This window comes from Ovis aries, chromosome 3 (genome assembly GCF_016772045.2).
Source record: "Ovis aries strain OAR_USU_Benz2616 breed Rambouillet chromosome 3, ARS-UI_Ramb_v3.0, whole genome shotgun sequence".
Taxonomy (NCBI): Eukaryota; Metazoa; Chordata; class Mammalia; order Artiodactyla; family Bovidae; genus Ovis; species Ovis aries.
The window spans coordinates 156894128-156913694 of NC_056056.1; the positions used below are offsets into that span (position 1 = coordinate 156894128).

Here is a 19567-nt window from a genome sequence, read left to right on the forward strand (position 1 = left end):
CTGTGTCTGTGCCTTTGTGGTCTTTTAGTCTCTTAACAGCTGAGCTGGCACCTGAGCACATGGTGAGAGCCTGCTTTGTGGTTCTCTCCCCGTGTAGTATTAATATATCACTCACCGTTGAAGTTCCTGCCATGGAAGGACACTGAAGATTTTGAAATCTCTTGATGGGTTTGTTTTTATCTAGTTCAGAGGCTTTCATATTTTTATTTTAAATGGTCAAATTCTTTTGTCCAAAATCTTTAGCAAGACCCTGGTGTTTATAATTGATAAAACCATTCCACTCTGGTTGGTGTAATAGACGAAGAGATGCATCGCTTCAACACTCACGTACCTTCCTCTCTCCTAAGGCACCTCTTCAGAACCAAGGAACACAGTTTGGACACCACTGGTCTGATCTGTTCAGGGAGATGTAAGTGACTCATCTGAAGTTGTACAGTGAACCGGTGGCAGATTTGGACTACAATGGGGGTCTCCTGATGGCTTACCAATTCTCTTTTCATTAAAGCAGGGGTTCTCAACTGTGGCTGCTCATTAACATCCCCTGGGGAGCTTTTAAAAAGATAAAAGGTGGGTCCCCACCTTCAGAGACGCTGCTTAATGGGTGTGGGCTTGGCTCCTGGATGGGCCAGTGCTGGATTTAGTCAACCTGCACTTTGTCCGAGACCTCCCCAGTGGCTCAGCGATAAAGAATCCGCCTGCAGTGCAGGAGACACAGGAGACTTGGGTTCAACCCATGGGTCAGGAAGATCCCCTGGAGCAGGGCATGGCAACCCACTCCAGTATTCTTGCCTGGAGAATCCCATGGACAGGGGAGACTGGCAGGCTATAGTCCATGGGGCTGCAAAGAGACACGATTAAAGCAACTTAGTGTGCACAAGCATGCATACTTTTTTTGTGTAAAGAAACTTTCTTTGTGGGAAAATTATGTGTTACAAGTTTTAGCTGTGAAAATTATTAATTGCCTTTTAAAAATTTGCTATACTAGTCTTTAGAGCACCGCTATGCAGAGGTGTTCTCAAAAAGAAAATGTTGAGCCCCACGTCAGAGGGCCCCCAACCGAAGCCTCTTCATGACTGTTAAAAATTCCCCAGATATTTTGTCAGCTGGTGGTGGTTTTGGTAGCTGCAGAATGCTCTGCCTTGTTGAAGGAAACGGTTGGATTACTTGTCAGGAAAATTTCAGAGTTGCTGATTTAAAATGTCTTGGCATTCCACGGCAGTGTGGCTTGTTATCTCATGGGGTTTGATCTCCTTTGGTTCAAATTATGACTCTGGAAACATGAGAAAGTTTGGTGTTGCAGGATCTGTGCCCAGACACTGACATGATGGCTCCTCTCCCATCCCTACGCTGCCCCTGCTGCAGCTTCCTCAGAGACCTTGGCTGGGCTTTCATTGAATCGGGTGTAGGACTGTGTGAGTGGGTTTCACCCAGGTGGCCTTGGGCTCTTTGGGGAATTCGATGCATTGAGCAAGAAATCCTTTCCTTTTGCCACTTTTCCCCAGTCATGGGGATGCGTTAATAATATGGCAGCATGTACTTTACTAATGCAGCAAGTAACAAGAGCTCGCAATGGGTTGATAATCATTGCACAAGTAGTGATGAGCATAAACAATAATTCAAGCTGTGTGGAAGGACAGTGCTATTTCTGTTGGTGAGCAAGTCACAGATACTGCTAATACTGCTGTGCTTTGTTGTCTTACATTCATCATAGAGGGAGGTGTCCGTTTACAGAGGTATGTGAAAATAAAGATGGATTCATGGACTCCCTGAAGTCTTTGCACAGATGCCTTGAATGAAGAACCATTTCCTGGGGGTCCAGGCTTATTCTAAGTGGATATCCACGTCTACCTACTTCAGATTCTTTTCTGTGCTTGTGCCTTACTTATGTGTGTGCCTCCATTCTGCCATGCTGCCACAAGTCCCAGGATACTACATATACACCATCCTTCTTCATGTGCCCAGCTCTTGTTGCAGAATCTCAAAACAATGACGCATTGAAATGTCTTGAAACCCATGTGACAGCTTGTCCAGGGCCTGTGCAGCATCTCCTAGCCAGACATCCAGGGCCCAGGCTCCTTCTGACTTCCTGCCCTCCCACCCTGGGCTGCTTTCCAGGTGGTGCTAGTGGTAAAATGCTTGCTAATGCAGGAGACATAAGAGACACAAGTTCAATCCCTGGATCAGGAAGATCCCCTAGAGCAGGAAATGGCAACCCAGTCCGGTATTCTTACCTGGAAAATCCCATGGACAGAGGAGCCTGGCCGACTACAGTCCATGGGGTTACAAAGAGTTGGAAAAGACTGCACGGAATATATCTGTCTCAACCCTGGGCTGCAGCTTTTAGCCTATTTGGCAAGAGGTAGTTATGCTACCTCCAGGTGTCATTTCTGTGACTTAGGCAGGAAGAATGGGGAAGGATAAAGGATAAAAGACCAGGCCCATTCAGTTGCCTTTTTTTGTCAAGAAAACCCTAGCTTTCCTAGAAGTTCTAACTAGGATACTTCCTCTTGTAGCTCATTGGCCAAAGTGAGGCCAAGTAACCATACAGAGCTGTGGTATTGAATGGTTTGCCTTGGAAACGAACAGAGATCATTGTGTCGTTTTTCAGATTGCATCCAAGTACTGCATTTTGGACTCTTGTTCACTATGATGGCTACTCCCATTTCTTCTGAGGGACTCCTGCCCACAGTAGTAGATATAATGGTCATCTGAGTCCCCCATGCAAGGGAGTCTGAGATGTGAGTATTTTTAGTGGACGTGTTGCTGTCCCAGACAGACTCAGTAGTGAGGAGAAAAAGAGAAGAGACCCTAGATGACCATCTATCAGAATCAGCCCTATCACCTGAGCCTCCTTTTTGCCATATTACCTCTCGATCCATTCAAGTTCTACTTGTCCTGTCTTTAAGACCACCTCTCCTCCACTTCTGTAGCGCACACTGGTCTATGCTGCTTAAACGTTGAACTTGGAGAGATAGCAGGGGCATCAGAGTCTTCTAGGGAAGTCCCCCACTCCTCATTTTGGTGAAGAACTGAAGCCCAGAAAATGGCTTATCTAGAATGCCATTCTCCCAAATCATCCCACTCTCTCCCTCTCCCTCTGAGTCCAAAAGTCCGTTATACACATGGCATTCTAACATGTATACTATCATGTAAGAATTGAATCGCCAGTCTATGTCTGACGCAGGATACAGCATGCTTGGGGCTGGTGCATGGGGATGACCCACGGAGATGTTATGGGGAGGGAGGTGGGAGGGGGTTCATGTTTGGGAATGCCTGTAAGAATGAAAGATTTTAAAATTAAAAAAATAAATAATTAAAAAAGAAAATGGCTTATGTAGGATCATATTGTAATGGTAATGATAACACACACGCCCGCACACATGCACACACGCTCGCTCGCTCGCTCCAGACATGTTAGTTGACGTAGCATGTTAGTAACTTGACGTAAATTACCATTTAATCTCCCCGATACTTCTCCGCAGTGTGGTAGCTATCGCCTGCCTTTTAGTTACTAGGAAACCATGGCACAGAGGTGCTAAGTAACAAGGGTGTCCAGCTCCAGAGTGGCCCTGCCCGGGCCCAGTGCCTGCACTGCCTGCCTCTCCTCGCTCTGCCTCCTTCTCGGCTGATTGGTGTTGAAGATGCCACGGAATCCAGACCTTCTCGTCCTTAGGCTGTTGTTTTTGCACTTAATTTTCCTCTGAGTTAGTGTGCTTGTTCCTTCATTTAAGGTGCTTCTAGTCATTCATAAGTGTTTCCTCTTACCTGGATTTAACTGAGCGTATGAAAAGGCGAAAAGATAGGACACTGAAAGATAAACTCCCTAGGTCGGTAGGTGCCCCATATGCTACTGGAGATCAGTGGAGAAATAACTTCAGAAAGAGTGAAGGGATGGAGCCAAAGCAAAAACAACACCCAGTTGTGAATGGGACTGGTGATGGAAGCAGGGTTTGATGCTGTAAAGAGCAATATTGCATAGAAACCTGGCATGTTAGGTCCATGAATCAAGGCAAATTGGAAGTGGTCAAACAGGAGATGGCAAGAGTGAACATCAACATTCTAGGAATCAGCGAACTGAGATGGACTGGAATGGGTGAATTTAACTCAGATGACCATTATATCTACTACTGTGGGCAGGAATCCCTCAGAAGAAATGGAGCAGCCATCATAGTGAACAAGAGTCCAAAATGCAGTACTTTGAGGCAATCTGAAAAATGACACAATGATCTCTGTTCGTTTCCAAGGCAAACCATTCAATACCACAGTAATCCAAGTCTATGCCCCGACCAGTAACACTGAAGAAGCTGAAGCTGAACAGTTCTGTGAAGACCTACAAAATCTTCTAGAACTAACACCCCCAAAAAATGTCCTTTTCATTATAGGGGACTGGAATGCAAAAGTAGGAAGTCAAGAAACACCTGGAGTAACAGGCAAATTTGGCCTTGGAATACAGAATGAAGCAGGGCAAAGGCTAATAGAATTCTGCCAAGAGAACACACTGGTCATAGGAAACACCCTCTTCCAACAACACAAGAGAAGATGCTACACATGGACATCAACAGATGGTCAACACCGAAATCAGATTGATTATATTCTTTGCAGCCAAAGATGCAGAAGCTCTATACAGTCAGCAAAAACAAGACTGGGAGCTGACTGTGGCTCAGATCATGAACTCCTTATTGCCAAATTCAGACTGAAATTGAAGAAAGTGGAGAAAACCGCTAGACCATTCGAGTAAGACCTAAATCAAATCCCTTATGATTATACAGTGAAAGTGATAAATAGATTTAAGGGACTAGATCTGATAGACAGGGTGAACTATGGATGGGGGTTAGTGACATTGTACAGGAGACAGGAATCAAGACCATCTCTAACAAAAAGAAATGCAAAAAAGCAAAATGGCTGTCTGATGAGGCCTTACAAATAGCTGTGAAAAGAAGGGAAGCGAAAAGGAAAGATATACCCATTTGAATGCAGAGTTCCAAAAGAATAGCAAGGAGAGATAAGAAAGCGTTCCTCAGTGATCAATGCAAAGAAATAGAGGAAAACAATAGAATGGGAAAGACTAGAGATCTCTTCAAGAAAATCAGAGATACCAAGGGAACATTTCATGCAAAGATGGGCTCGATAAAGGACAGAAATGGTATGGACCTAACAGAAGCAGAAGATATTAAGAAGAGGTAGCAAGAATACACAGAAGAACTGTACAAAAAAGATCTTCACGACCCAGATAATGACAATGCTGTGATCACTCACCTAGTGCCAGACATCCTGGAATGTGAAGTCAAGTGGGCCTTAGGAGGCATCACTAGGAACAAAGCTAGTGGAGGTGATGGAATTCCAGTTGAGCTATTTCAAATTGTGAAAGATGATGCTGTCAAAGTGCTGCACTCAATATGCCAGCAAACTTAGAAAACTCAGCAGTGGCTACAGGACTGGAAAAAGTCAGTTTTCATTCCAATCCTAAAGAAAGGCAATGCCAAAGAATGCTCAAACTACCGCACATTTGCACTCATCTCACACGCTAGTAAAGTAATGCTCAAAATTCTCCAAGCCAGGCTTCAGCAATACGTGAACCATGAACTTCCAGATGTGCAAGCTGGTTTTAGAAAAGCAGAGGAACCAGAGATCAAATGGCCAACCATCTGCTGGATCATGGAAAAAGCAAGAGAGTTCCAGAAAAACATCTATTTCTGCTTTCTTGACTATGCCAAAGCCTTTGACTGTGTGGATCACAAGAAACTGTGGAAAATTCTGAAAGAGATGGGAATACCAGACCACCTGTCCTGCCTCTTGAGAAATCTGTATGCAGGTCAGGAAGCAACAGTTAGAACTGGACATGAAATAACAGACTGGTTCCAAATAGGAAAAGGAGTCCTGCTTATTTAACTTATATGCAGAATACATCATGAGAAACACTGGGCTGGAGGAAGCACAAGCTGGAATCAAGATTGCCGGGAGAAGTGTCAATCACCTCAGATATGCAGATGACACCACCCTTATGGCAGAAAGTGAAGAAGACCTAAAGAGCCTCTTGATGAAAGTGAAAAGGAGAGTGAAAAAGTTGGCTTAAAGGTCAACATTCAGAAAACTGAGATCATGGCATCTGGTCCCATCACTTCACGGCAAATAGATGGGGAAACAGTGGAAACCGTGGCTGACTTTATTTTTGGGGGCTCCAAAATCACTGCAGATGGTGATTGCAGCGTTGAAATTAAAAGATGCTTACTCCTTGGAAGAAAAGTTATGACCAACCTAGATAGCATATTCAAAAGCAGAGACATTACTTTGCTGACAAAGGTCCATCTAATCAAGGCTTTGGTTTTTCCAATGGTCATGTATGGATGTGAGAGTTGGACTATAAAGAAAGCAGAGCGCCGAAGAATTGATGCTTTTGAACTGTGGTGTTGGAGAGGACTCTTGCGAGTCCCTCGGACTGCAAGGAGATCCAACCAGTCCACCCTAAAGGAGATCAGCCCTGGGTGTTCATTGGAAGGATTGATGTTGAAGCTGAAACTCCAATACTTTGGCCATCTGATGCAAAGAGCTGACTCATTTGAAAAGACCTTGATGCTGGGAAAGATTGAGGGCAGGAGGAGAAGGGGACAACAGAGGATGAGATGGTTGGATGGCATCACCAACTCAATGGACATGGGTTTCGGTGGACTCTGGGAGTTGGTGATGGACAGGGAGGCCTGGCATGCTGCGGTTCATGGGGTTGCAAAGAGTCGGACACGACTGAGCAACTGAACTGATGTCCTAACTGGCATTCTCACTTTCCCCCTTTCTTCTCTCCTAATCCTCACAGCATATTGAATGATGTTTTAAAAATATAAATCAGTTTTCTAACTCTCACCTCAACCAGTGGTTTTCTGTTACTCTTAAGCTAAAGCCATCACGTGTTCTGGATCCTTTGTGTATCGCGGAGGGACTGCGTGGTCCAGCTGTCCTCTCTGATCTCATGTCCTCTCCTTCCTTTCCTGCCTTTTTCCCCTGTTCAGTCACATGGCCACGTTCAGTCTCCTCTTCCTCATCACACAGCTCGACCACAGAGCTTTTGTACCTGCTGTTGCTGCCACCTGGCATTCTCTCCTCTCCCCTCCTTACCTTGTGGATTTCCATTGGCTGTTCAGCCTGGTGCTTATGTCCTCAGGAAGCGTCCTCCAATATGCCCCTCTGCAGGCTGGTCTCACAGTGCCAAGAATCTCTCCTTGTCACCCTCATCAGAATTATGACTTTGCATTTATCTGTGTGACTATTTGATCAGTGTCTCTCTCTCCCCTGGATTCTTGAGATCAGACTATGATTGATATCTCTTTCATCTAGTTTTTCATCCCCACTGTCCCACTTTGTGTGCCTGTCACAGAAAGATTGCTCAGTAAATATTTGTTGACCTCCCCCCAAAAATTATCTCTAAGCATCTAGCACAGAATTGAGTAAAAACAAAGATTTAAAGGGCACAAGTAGAGTAATGGTGTATGTCATTCTTCTACATAGTATCTTCCAGCATCATTCTAAGATGGACCCAAAACGGTGGTTACTAGGGACTGGAGGGTAGGGGGATAGGAGAGATGAGTAGTAAATAAGTCCTAGAGATCTAATGCACAGTATAGTGAACACAGCCAACAATATTGTATTATAATAATGAAACATGCTAGGAGATTAGAACCTAATTATTCCAAGCACAAATAAGAAATATGTGCCGTGATAGAGATGTTAAATATTGGCTATGATGCCAACTATATCATAATATATAAATGTATCAAACCAGTTGTACACCTTAAATTCATACAATGTTATAGGGCAACTATATTTCAATTAAAAAAAATAAGATAGACCAAAAGAACTTTATATAATGATTTCAACAAAAAAAAGGAATTCAGTATTTATTGCTGCAGTGTAGACAAACCTAGTTGTCAGAAGTGGATGTAACATGTACCGTACCTATTTAATCTCAGCGTTTAATATCTTACTACTCTAGATACATCATAATTGAACACCTTTTTTCCCCCCGTAGCTAAGATCTTAGGCATATATGACTCAAACATGGTTTTTAAAAGGGCTCATCCTGAAACAGTCTCGAAATCAACCAGCAGGTGCCAGATCCATGGCAGATGAGGGAACATGGGCTGCATGTGGCTTCAGGGTAGGAAGAGGAAGCCAAGATGCTGAGTGACAGCTGGGAAACCGAGGGAAGTGGGACACGTGAAGACGAGATCTTAATTGTCTGCATCTTGTGAAGGTTTGACTAGATGGGGTGTTCAAGGGAAAAACATGTTCTAAAAATTCAGGATGTAGACCTAGGCAGATGGGGCAATTATCTGAGCATGTAAAAGCCCTATTGGCGGGGAGGAAGCGAGACTACTACCCTGAAGCATCTGTAAAAAGGGCCTAATTTCCTCTAAAGAGACAGACATAGAAAACAGGTGGGGGGAGGGGAAAGGGGGAGGGTGGAAGGGAGGGAGAGAAGGAGAGGGTAGGATGTATGGAGAGAGTAACATCGAAATATATATATTACCATATGTAACGTAGATAGCCAATGGGAATTTGCTGTGTGACTGAGGAAACTCAAACCAGGGCTCTGTGACAACCTAGCGGAGTGGGGTGGGAAAGGAGGGGCAGGGAGGTTCAAGAGAGAGGGGACATAGGTATGTATACCTCTGGCTGATTCATGTTGATGTTTGGCAGAAACCAGCACAGTATTGTAAAGCAATTATCCTTCAATTAAATATAAATAAACTTAATTATAAATTTTTTAAAAAAAGACTGTCTAACCTGCTCTGGGGTTGCAGCAGAAGGGAGATGAGAAACTAGCTGTCACAACTGTTAAGACACTGTTTGTATGTAGTTTTACCTCTCACTTCTACACATCAGTTTTCTTTTAATATTTATTTTTGCTTATTTGACTGTGCCAAGTCTTAGTTGCCACATGAAGGATCTAGTTCCCTGACCAGGGATCAAACTCAGGCCTGCCACCTTGGGAGCAGAGTGTTAGCCCAGGGACCATCAGGGAAGTCCTTACACGTCAAACTAAAGTAGATCTCACGCCAGCGGAGAGGGTGATGCCTTGAGATCTTGCCCTTGGTGGACAGGCAGGGACCACTTTATCTCCGGGGCGGCGGCGGGGGGGCAGTGGGGGGGGTGGTGCGGGGGGGGGGGGGCGGTGGTGGCGCGGGGATACCGGAGCAGCAGGGATGCGCCTGGGTACACATCCCTGAGTGTCTTGCCCTATTTTGCCGTCCCCCCAACCCCCGCCCTCGTTTGCAGACAGACCACGGGTGGAGGCGCTGAGCCCCAGAGGGGTGGCCCTCAGCCTGGGGCAGTGGCCGCCGCGGTTCTCACGCTTCCTTGTCGCCCTCTCCCCGCAGGAATCAGAAGGCGTTTCCTGCCACTACTGGTCGCTGTTTGATGGTCACGCGGGGTCCGGGGCGGCCGTGGTGGCGTCCCGCCTGCTGCAGCACCACATCACGGAGCAGCTGCAGGACATCGTGGAGATCCTGAAGAACTCGGCCGTGCTGCCGCCCGCCTGCCTGGGCGAGGAGCCGGACCACACGCCCTCCAGCAGCCGGACTCTGACCCGCGCGGCCTCGCTCCGCGGAGGGGTGGGCGCCCCGGGCTCCCCCAGCACCCCGCCTACGCGCTTCTTCACCGAGAAGAAGATCCCGCACGAGTGCCTGGTTATCGGGGCTCTTGAAAGTGCATTCAAGGAAATGGTGGGTATGCCCCAGGACTCCCGGGCAGCGGGGGCCGGGGCGGTCACTTAACCCACATCTTTGTTTCTTTCAAGTCCCCTGGAAGGGCATGTCTCTGACCTGCCTATTCCTCTGCCTGGTGCCCCCTCCGACTTCTCCCTGGCACAGCAGGGCTTCCATTCTCAAAAGAGTTCTAGCATCCTGTGCTGTGGAAAATGTAAAAGAGGATGAAAGAGGGATAGTGCCGAGGTGATAGGCTTATTAAATGAATACCTTATTGCTTCTCTCTCTGCCAGCTCTTACAATTACCAGCTGGTACCATGGCACTTAATTGAATCTGAGCAAGGGTGCCATCTGTATGACACCCGTGTGTGAGTTCCAGGTGTTTGGGGAAACAGAACTTTGAGAAAAGTGCTCAGAAGTACCTTTCCTGTTCAGATCCGGTCTGAGAACATGATTGGCAGTGTGGTTCCCATTGCTTAAAGCAAGGAGGGGCCAATACCTAAGAATTATTTGTTTTACGTGGGAATGTGGATTTATTTGTCGGTACATTTAAATTGGAACATGTGTGGTCAAGAGATTCAGCCTCCTTCCTGAGAGCACAGGAGCTGCCCTTACAGTGCCCCCCTGCTGCCCTTCTGCCCTCTGAGAGGCACACAGATGGTCTCTTCTGTACCACCCCTTTCCCTCTTGAGCTCACTTTATACAGTGGCACTTATTTGAGTTCCAAAGATTTTCTCTCCTGAGCAACATCTTGCATGCAGATTCAATAAGAGATACGTAAAGATGTTCTAAGGACTGGAGTAGGGTGAGTGGGCGACAATGATGCCGGTAAAACCTGGAGATTAACAAGTAAGGACAGTGGATGTCCCTGGTGGTCTAGTGGTTAAGATTTCACCTTCCAGTGCAGGGAGCGTGGGTTGGATCCCTGGTCAGGGAGCTGAGATCCCACATGCTGCACCTCCGAAAAGATTGAAACATAAAAACAATGAAAAAAATCAAAACATAAAAACAAAAGGCAATATTTGTAACACATTGAATAAAGACTTTAAAAATGATCCACATCAAAAAATCTTTAAAAGAAAAAAAAACCAATGACAACGGACTTCCCTGGTCGTCCAGTGGTTAAGACTCTGCGGTTTCACTGCAGAAGGTATGAGTTTGATCCCTGATCAGGGAAAAACCACAGGCCGTGTAGTGTGGCCAAAAGAAAAAAAAAAAAGTAATGACAAGCTCTTAAAGCAAGACCTGCAGAACTGAATGGACACGCTGTACGCATTCCAGGATCTCAGGATGTTAGGTTGAGTGCTAATGAGAAGAGAAAAGTGAATAGCATTAAACAGCATCATCTCGTCTGCTTTGTTTACAAAGCAAAACTTGTTCCTATATTCATGCCTCTAATTTGCACACTCTCTTCTCTTTAACTCATTTCTTCTTTGATCCCAGCATTTCTCTCCATGTCACATACCCTTTGAATAGCAGGTAGCTTAAAATGCACCTCCATGTCAGGAGTATTTGGTAGCCTTCAAGTCCAAGAAAAACACCAGGAGCCTGGAAAAGATTATTTAGGAAAAAAAGAATTAAGGTAGTAATATTGACTGCTACTCAGGCTTGGTATAAAATCTCTATCAGGGAAGCTCTGATGTGATAGCTGTTTCTAAATGCGATTGCTCAAAAAGCTAAATATTTAGTTGAGGTAAAAATCTGACAATAGACTGCGCCCGTATGGAAGGAAAATTCCTCTTATATATGAAAAGCAGAAACAATTTTGGGATTTTTATTGGTGCTGTGGGGTATTTTTTACTCGGAATTGCTGTATTCTCAACTTTATCCACTAGAGGCCGATGTCACATTGAGTCAGGCCTCCACACTGATCTCACACTGTTTCTGCCAGTTAATGGCTCAGGGTTCCTCGCAACTACTGTTGGCGAGTCTCATTCAAAAAAATACTAAGAACCTCATTCTGGGTCTGTTTGTTTGTTTTTAATTTTTAAAAACTTTTCACTAGCTAATTCACAACCAGAAATTTTTCTTGCACATTTAACTGCCAACAAAAAGATCATTTCACTTTCCTGTGTAATTTATTCAATCCATAAATATTTGTTGAAAGCTACCTGTAAGCCAGGTCTCCTGGGAAAAGAGGATTGAAGAAATTAGGCAAAGGTGGGTGTTAAACAGATAAAATATAAATGGGAAGGGCCTCGAGAGGAAAAATGCAGGGTGAGTAGAAATCTGATGAAGAGATGAAGGAAGGGTTCCCTGGAGAAGTCCTCCTGGGGGAGTGGGGGCTGGAAGAGAATGGCCCAGAGAACCAGGGGCTGGGAGGAATGTTTTGGGCAGAGGAAAGTGTTTGTGTGAAGATCCACATCAGAGAAACAACCCAGAAGGGCTGGAAGCAGCAAGCTGACATCCACCGTGGTTGTTATTCTGACACTAAATCGTGTCTGACTTTTTGCAAACCTGTGGACTGACTGCAGCACACCAGGCTTCCCTGTCCTTCACCATCTCCCAGAGTTTGCCCAAACTCACGTCCATTGAATCAGTGATGCCATCCAACCATCTCATCCTCTGTCACCCCCTTCTCCTCCTGCCTTCAGTCTTTCCCAGCATCAGTATCTTTTCCAGTGAGTTGGCTCTTTGTATCAGGTGGCCAAAATATTGGAGCTTCAGCTTCAGCATCAGTCTTTCCAATGAACATTCAGCATTGATTTCCTTTAGGATTGGCTGGTTTGACCTCCTTGTTGTTCAAGGGACTCTCGATAGCACCACAGTTGAGAAGCATCAATTCTTTGGCACTCAGCCTTCTTTATGGTCCAACTCTCATATCCATACATGACTATTGGAAAAACAATAACCTTTACCAGATGGAGCTTTGTTGGCAAAGTGATGTCTCTGCTTTTTAATACACTGTCTAGGTTTTTCATAGCTTTTCTTCCAAGGAGCAAGCGTGTTTTCATTTCATGGCTGCAGTCACCATCTGCAGTGATTTTGGAGCCCAAGAAAATAAAGTCTGTCTCTATAGTTAGATGACAGATTTCAAGAGTAGAGATGCTGTTAGGTGACTTGGAGAGGCCGTCTGTAACCAGCCTGTGGATGACTCACTGCACCACAGAATGAATCTGAGGCTTTATGCCATATCTATTCTTTTCTAATCCACCCTAACTTGTAGCTTCCTCTTCACACTTAGGTTTTCCCTGGATTGTCTGTCTAGCCCCCAGAGTGCCAGAGGCCTACCTGGGCTTTGCTCCACATGCTTGGCCTTATTAAGTGAGAACACTCATTATTCCTTGCTTCTCCTGGTTCTTGGCAGGGTGGCTGAAGTCCGACTCGGCTGGGGGCTGAGCCAACAGATGCCTCTTGGCCCGGAATAGTTATTAACACTGTCCCCTTTTACTCTCCAAAGTGTCCCTGTCTGGATGATGTTTTTATGTTTACCCTGATTATAGAGAGATGCTCTAGTTTTCCCTTTGCTTCATCAGGGACTTGAGGAAAAATCTACTCCTGTGTCATAGAAATGTGCCTGGCTTAACCATTAAGTAGCCTGGGTTGAGCTGCAGAGCTCACAACACAGAAGTGTATTCTAAGTTTTAATGTCCTGGAAGGCCACTGCCAACTCATAAAAAGTATTTTTCCTTTCCTCCTTCCCTCAATATTAGGTTTTTGAGAGAGTGGGTGTTTGAAGGTAAAATTTGTTTTTTAATAATGCGTAGGGTGTTCCTTTGTTGACCTGCTTTTGGTGGTTTCTCCTCAAGCCTTTTCAGGGAGGAGCAGGTTTGGAATTGGCTCAGTTCCGTTCAGTCGCTCAGTCATGTCCGACTCTTTGCCACCCCATGAATCGCAGCACTCCAGGCCTCCCTGTCCATCACCATCTCCCAGAGTTCACTCACACTCGCGTCCATCGAGTCCATGATGCCATCCAGCCATCTCATCCTGGGTTGTCCCCTTCTCCTCCTGCCCCCAATCTCTCCCAGCATCAGAGTCTTTTCCAATGAGTCAACCCTTCACATGAGCTTTGGAGCTTCAGCTTTATCATCAGTCCTTCCAAAGAAATCGCAGGGTTGATCTCCTTCAGAATGGACTGGTTGGATCTCCTTGCAGTCCAAGGGACCCTCAGGAGTCTTTTCCAACACCACAGTTCAAACGCATCAATTCTTCAGCGCTCAGCCTTCTTCACAGTCCAACTCTCACATCCATACACGACCACTGGAAAAACCATAGCCTTGACTAGACGGACCTTAGTCGGCAAAGTAATGTCTCTGCTTTTGAATATACTATCTAGGTTGGTCATAACTTTTCTTCCAAGGAGTAGGCGTCTTTTAATTTCATGGCTGCAATCACCATCTTGCAGTGATTTTGGAGCCCCAAAAAATAAAGTCTGACACTGTTTCCACTGTTTCCCCATCTATTTCCCATGAAGTGATGGGACCAGATGCCATGATCTTCGTTTTCTGAATGTTGAGGTTTAAGCCAACATTTTCACTCTCCACTTTCACTTTCAGAGTGAAAGTGGCTTTTTAAGAGGCTTTTTAGCTCCTCTTTCTGCCATAAGGGTGGTGTCATCTGCATATCTGAGGTTATTGATATTTCTCCCAGCAATCTTGATTCCAGCTTGTGTTTCTTCCAGTCCAGCGTTTCTCATGATGTACTCTGCATATAAGTTAAATAAGCAGGATGACAATACACAGCCTTGACGTACTCCTTTTCCTGTTTAGAACCAGTCTGTTGTTCCATGTCCAGTTCGAACTGTTGCTTCCTGACCTGCATACAGGTTTCTCAAGAGGCAGGACAGGTGGTCTGGTATTCCCATCTCTTTCAGAATTTTCCAGTTTCTTGTGATCCACACAGTCAAAGGCTTTGGCATAGTCAATAAAGCAGAAATAGATGTTTTCCTGGAATTCTCTTGCTTTTTCCATGATCCAGCAGATGTTGGCCATTTGATCTCTGGTTCCTCTGCCTTTTCTAAAACCAGCTTGAACATCAGGGAGTTCACGGTTCACGTATTGCTGAAGCCTGGCTTGGAGAATTTTGAGCATTACTTTACTAGCATGTGAGATGAGTGCAATTGTGTGGTAGTTTGAGCATTCCCTAGCCATTCTTAATTTTTTTTTTCCCCTTCCAACAGCCAGCTAGCTTTCTAGCTTTCCTGTTGCTAGGTTCTCTTTAGGTTTTGCAGGTTTTCTGCCCTTCTGATCTTCTGTAACAGGAAAACTCACTGTTGAATAAGATTCAGTCACTTCAGCTCTCTTGCTTCCTCTTGCACTTTTAATTCCCCCAAATCCCCCAAGCCCAGCTCCGAAGCCTCAAACTTGCTGTTCTGATGACATCTTTGCAGCCACCCCTCTTGAGATTCAGAATGTAACATCTTTAAAGGCCAAGCTTGCCTTTCATTTGAGGTTTTGCTTTATTTATGACAGTTGAGGGAAGTAGAATCTGAAGTCTGTCTTGTCTCCTTCTTTCTCCCCACCTCCCACCAGTTCCCTTCTCAATCACTGATATTTATTTAGCTTATATTTTATAACCAGCATTCTTCTAGACACCAAGGGGATCTAGAAGTGAAAGATTTGATTTTATATCTGGGGGCGTTTGTAGTCACATTAGATGAACATAGAGATATACAGCATTTCGTTTAATACTCTGTGACATCAAATGAAAAGTTGATTATCTGTCTGAAGGAGAGAATCAGTTAAAAAGATTCAGAAACACCAGGCCAGAATATATAGTATTCACCTCTAGGAAAAAGCAAGTGCTCGTCAGAAAATGTAAACTAACAGAACTTGGTGGGGGATGCTGTGGACACGGGGAGATGTTCAGCAAAGTTGTTCAGTCGCTCAGTTGTGTCTGACTCTTTGTGACCCTATGGACTGCAGCCCTCAGGCCTCCCAGTCCATCACTATCTCCTGGAGTTTGCCCAGACTCATGCCCGTTGAGTCAATGGTGCCATCCAGCTGTCTCAAGGGGAGATGATAAATTTCATCAAATACTGTAAGCTTCTTTGAAGGTTTCCTTTCCTCTTTGATCCTGGGCTTGCCTAGCACAGTTCATGGCTTGTGAGAAGGTGACCTCTGACTATAGGCCTCTGCTCCATGCTGGCAGAGGCGGGTTTCCCCTGCGTCCCCTCCCCATTGTATCTCATCTCGGATCTCTCTTTGGAGTGAGAAGGCTGGTCCTCCTGTGTCCACCATGGAAAATGAACCCTCACTTCCTGAAGGACCAGAACCTTAGGGACTTCCTGACTGACTTCATTTCTGCTTGCCATCACTATTTTATAACAATGCCTACTGCCCCAGCTAAGTTTTGTCACTTATTATGTAGGTGGTGGCCTGATCCAGGATGACAGGTATGAAGAAGATAAGTGTCTTCTAAGTCTTGATGTCAGTGTCCTTCTTTCTTCCACAGCCTCCAGAAACAGGGGAGTCAGCATTTCAGACTCATGCAAGAAGTCATTTCCATTGTTGGTATGGTTGCGGGAGACCTAGGAACCAGAAGCAAGGCAGTAGTGATGACCTTTTTACCTACAGGAGTTGAATTCTGAACACAAGGAGGAAGATCTCAGAATTCTGTCCTATTTCATTTTCAGTGTGGCTATAGATTCCTTGCCACAGTGCAGAGTTTTTTGGAGGTTTGGTTGTTACTCAGAGAGAAAAAATAGCAATATTTTAACTTGTAGAACTGCCATACATCTTTCTAAAACATGGAGTAAATGGTTGGAAATACCACTCAGCTTGGCTTTGTTCATAAAAAGAACATATGGTGAAAAAGGAGGACAAATGCAGAGTTTATTTATAGTTTATGAACCCTAGTGGTTTTGAGAATTAGAATATTCGTGGTAAGTGGACTTCTAGTGGGTTTTGTGTGTGTGTGTGTGTGTGTGTGTGTGTGTGTGTGTGGTGGTAAAGAGCCTGCCTGCCGTTGCAGGAGACATAAGAGACGCAGGTGCAATCCGTGGGTCACGAAGATCCCATGGAGGAGGGCATGGCAACCCACTCCATTATTCTTGCCTTGAGAATCCCATGGACAGAGAAGCAGGCTAAGGTCCATAAGGTCGCAAAGAGTCAGACATGACTGAAGCAACAGCACCTGTGTGTTTTTAGAACAGGAGTTCCTCTAAGGAATGAGCATGTGATTCCACAAACAGCCAGCAGGTGGCAATATTAGGCAGTGATGTTTTTCTCCTTCCCCAGAGCCTAACAGATTGGCTCGTCCTCAGAATAAACCTAAATCAGACCCAGATACTGAAACCATGCAGAATCTTATTATTTGTGACTGACACTATTAACACTGTGCTCAGAACCATGTTTTAGCCCAGTTAGGGGGAGATGCCAGGGTCCTATTGAAACTCCCCAACACGCTCCTTTCTGATGTTTGATATTGCTTTCCTTTTGCAGTCTAAAATTGGTAGGAAACAAAGGATGATCCTGGAGTTGCATTATCTCTGGGACTTTCAAACCAAATTACAACGATCTTGAGCAGTATATTTTCTTTATTGCAGTTCTTTCCTCCTGAGTTAGTCTCTTTACACACACATCTCTTTTTTTTCCCTTCATTTGTCTCATTCTTCCTTGCAACAAAAAGGAGCAAAGCACAATCCCAAGTCTTAAAAATTGAATCCATTCTTTGATTTAGAGATGAACCTTACTTAAATGTAATATTCAGATAGCCACAAAACAGGGTAAATCAGTTCTGTTAAGTAGAAAGTAGTCTTGAGAGGGACTCCTGATTGAGCAGATAAATCAGTTATCTTGTTAATTGAATCTTCTGAGTCACTTAAGTTGATCCTTTCAGATCATACTTGAAAAAGAATGATAGTATGTGCTTGTGTTTTGCTGGTAATTTATTCTAGATTTATGCCTGGAGGTTCATGACAGCTAAAATGGGGAAGCTGTTCCATATCAGTCTTTGTTTAACAAAAGCAGTGGGCACTTTTTCCGTGATTTCCTTCATCTATTGAGAAAAATACCCGAAGGGAATGTTTTCTTGAGGGATACATTTTTATGTGTTTTTTCTCCCACCTAGAGTGTGAGAAGCTTAAGGTGACTGGAAAAGTTGAGAGTTTGAAGAAATTAGGTAGTTAATTCAACAGTAAATACATCTTTATTGACTTCATTTATCATGTTTGATCTGGTAGTAAAAGAACCACTCAGCTGGTCCTTTAATGTTCCGTTCAGTACTAAGATTTTGTGATACATCTTTTTAAAGAGTAGTAGGTGGTGTAGGGAAAAAATAAATGTGCTATTTTGGCTTCTAGGGAGGAGGGGGAAGCAATTATTTTTAGAATCTGTTCTAGTTACACCCAGTTTTAAAGGAAGTAAAAAAGCATATTTTCATGTCAGTGAATCCTTCAGGGGGGATTAAGTCTGTGGAAATATATTTATTTCAAATCCTTGTCACTGTGATCCCAGAGAGTACACATGTAATTAAAATGTGTGCCTGTGAGTCTGAGCACACACACATATGTATATTACCACACAAAGCCGGGAAGCGGTGAAAGCATGGGCATCTTAGCAAAGCTGCTTGCATGAAAAATAGCTAGACTGTGGTCCACTGCTTATGCGGAAGTGTTGCCAGATCTAACATTCCTTATGCCAGGAGAACCACAGAGGGAAGACAGTGGAAACTTAGGGAAAGTTGAAAGAAATTATGAAATCAATTAGAAAAAAATACTGACTCACGTTATTAATGTAATAGCAAAGGTTTCACTGGGCAAGCTGACTGGAATGTTTCCCTTAAAATTAAAGGCAAATGTAGCAGATAATCTTAGTGTCAAACACTATCTTGATTTTTTTTCAAAGTATGAAATAATAATAATAATAATCAGAGTCTCTTGTGATGTAAACCGTGATACGAAAAGCACCTATGATGCAGAATAAACTTGTTTATCTGAATCCTGGAGGAATTGTTTGCTGTGGGCGACTCTTTCACGTGGACTTTGTATCTTTTGGATGGGAGCAGTGATTTAGTTTCTCAAGCATCGTTCACACTCCAGTTCACGTACAAAAGTTGTCTTTAGACTTTAGGTATTCAAACAGATATTGATCCTGGATGTGAAAGGATGGTTTCTGTAACTAGAGCAGTTCTTCCCACTGTATTAAAATTAGTTGTGTTGGGTGTGGACTTTATATATCTGTTTCTGTATTAATTTGATGAAATATGTATCTATCATAGTATCAACTTTATATCATTTATTTACGTGCAAATAAATTGAATAAGCCTACTCACAAACTCCTTTTGAGTAGGGCTGTTGGTTCTGTTTTGATGCATTCTTTAGAGGTTCAAGCTTCTGACATCGGAATGTTTTCTTTCTCCTCTTTCACTTTCTTATGACTGTCTTTCCCCGCTAACCTCCGTTCCCTCCTCCTCACCACTCTCCAGCTTCCCACCATTCCTGCTTGGGTTCAGATAGCCATTTGTTCTTGTCAATTGACTGCATTTCATTGGACACGTGGGTTCCTGCTTAATTATTATCTCAGTGAGCATTTATTCTCATTGTAAGCTTTTCATTTATGAATTGTGGAATACATCTCTCATATTCAGGCAGAAGTAACAATTTGGAAACTCAGGCATTTTATAATAGATTTCTTTTTTTGCCCATTTAATAGATATTTATTAAATTACCTTCTACTTGGTCCGATATAGGTGTTGAGGGTCTTGCGAAGAGGGAGAAAGATTTCTGCTCTCCATCATGGGATCTAGGCTGTGGGGAACATCCAGATGGTCTGCTAAGCCCCTCACCCACTCCATCTAATTTAATCCTGATGTCAGCCCTTTAAGCTAATTTATACGGAGTTTGTAAATAAGTTCTAAAAATCCAGTATGGTCTTTGAAGGTGGTCTGCATGCTTGACCCATCTGTGGCTCTTGATGCTGTCATTCACTCAG

At 44.1% G+C, this 19567-nt stretch overlaps 1 protein-coding gene across 2 annotated transcripts in view; it reads left to right on the forward strand.

The window, feature by feature from the left end:
• PPM1H (protein phosphatase, Mg2+/Mn2+ dependent 1H) overlaps positions 1 to 19567 on the forward strand; it is a 295463-nt gene that overhangs the window by 124506 nt on the left and 151390 nt on the right. For both annotated transcript variants that reach the window (XR_003588833.2, XM_027967492.2), the window contains exon 3: positions 9369 to 9713. Coding sequence is in view for 1 of the 2 variants with exons in the window: in XM_027967492.2 (XP_027823293.1) it covers positions 9369 to 9713 (345 nt within the window). In the remaining variant the exon portion in view is untranslated. The remainder of the gene's footprint in view (positions 1 to 9368; positions 9714 to 19567) is intronic.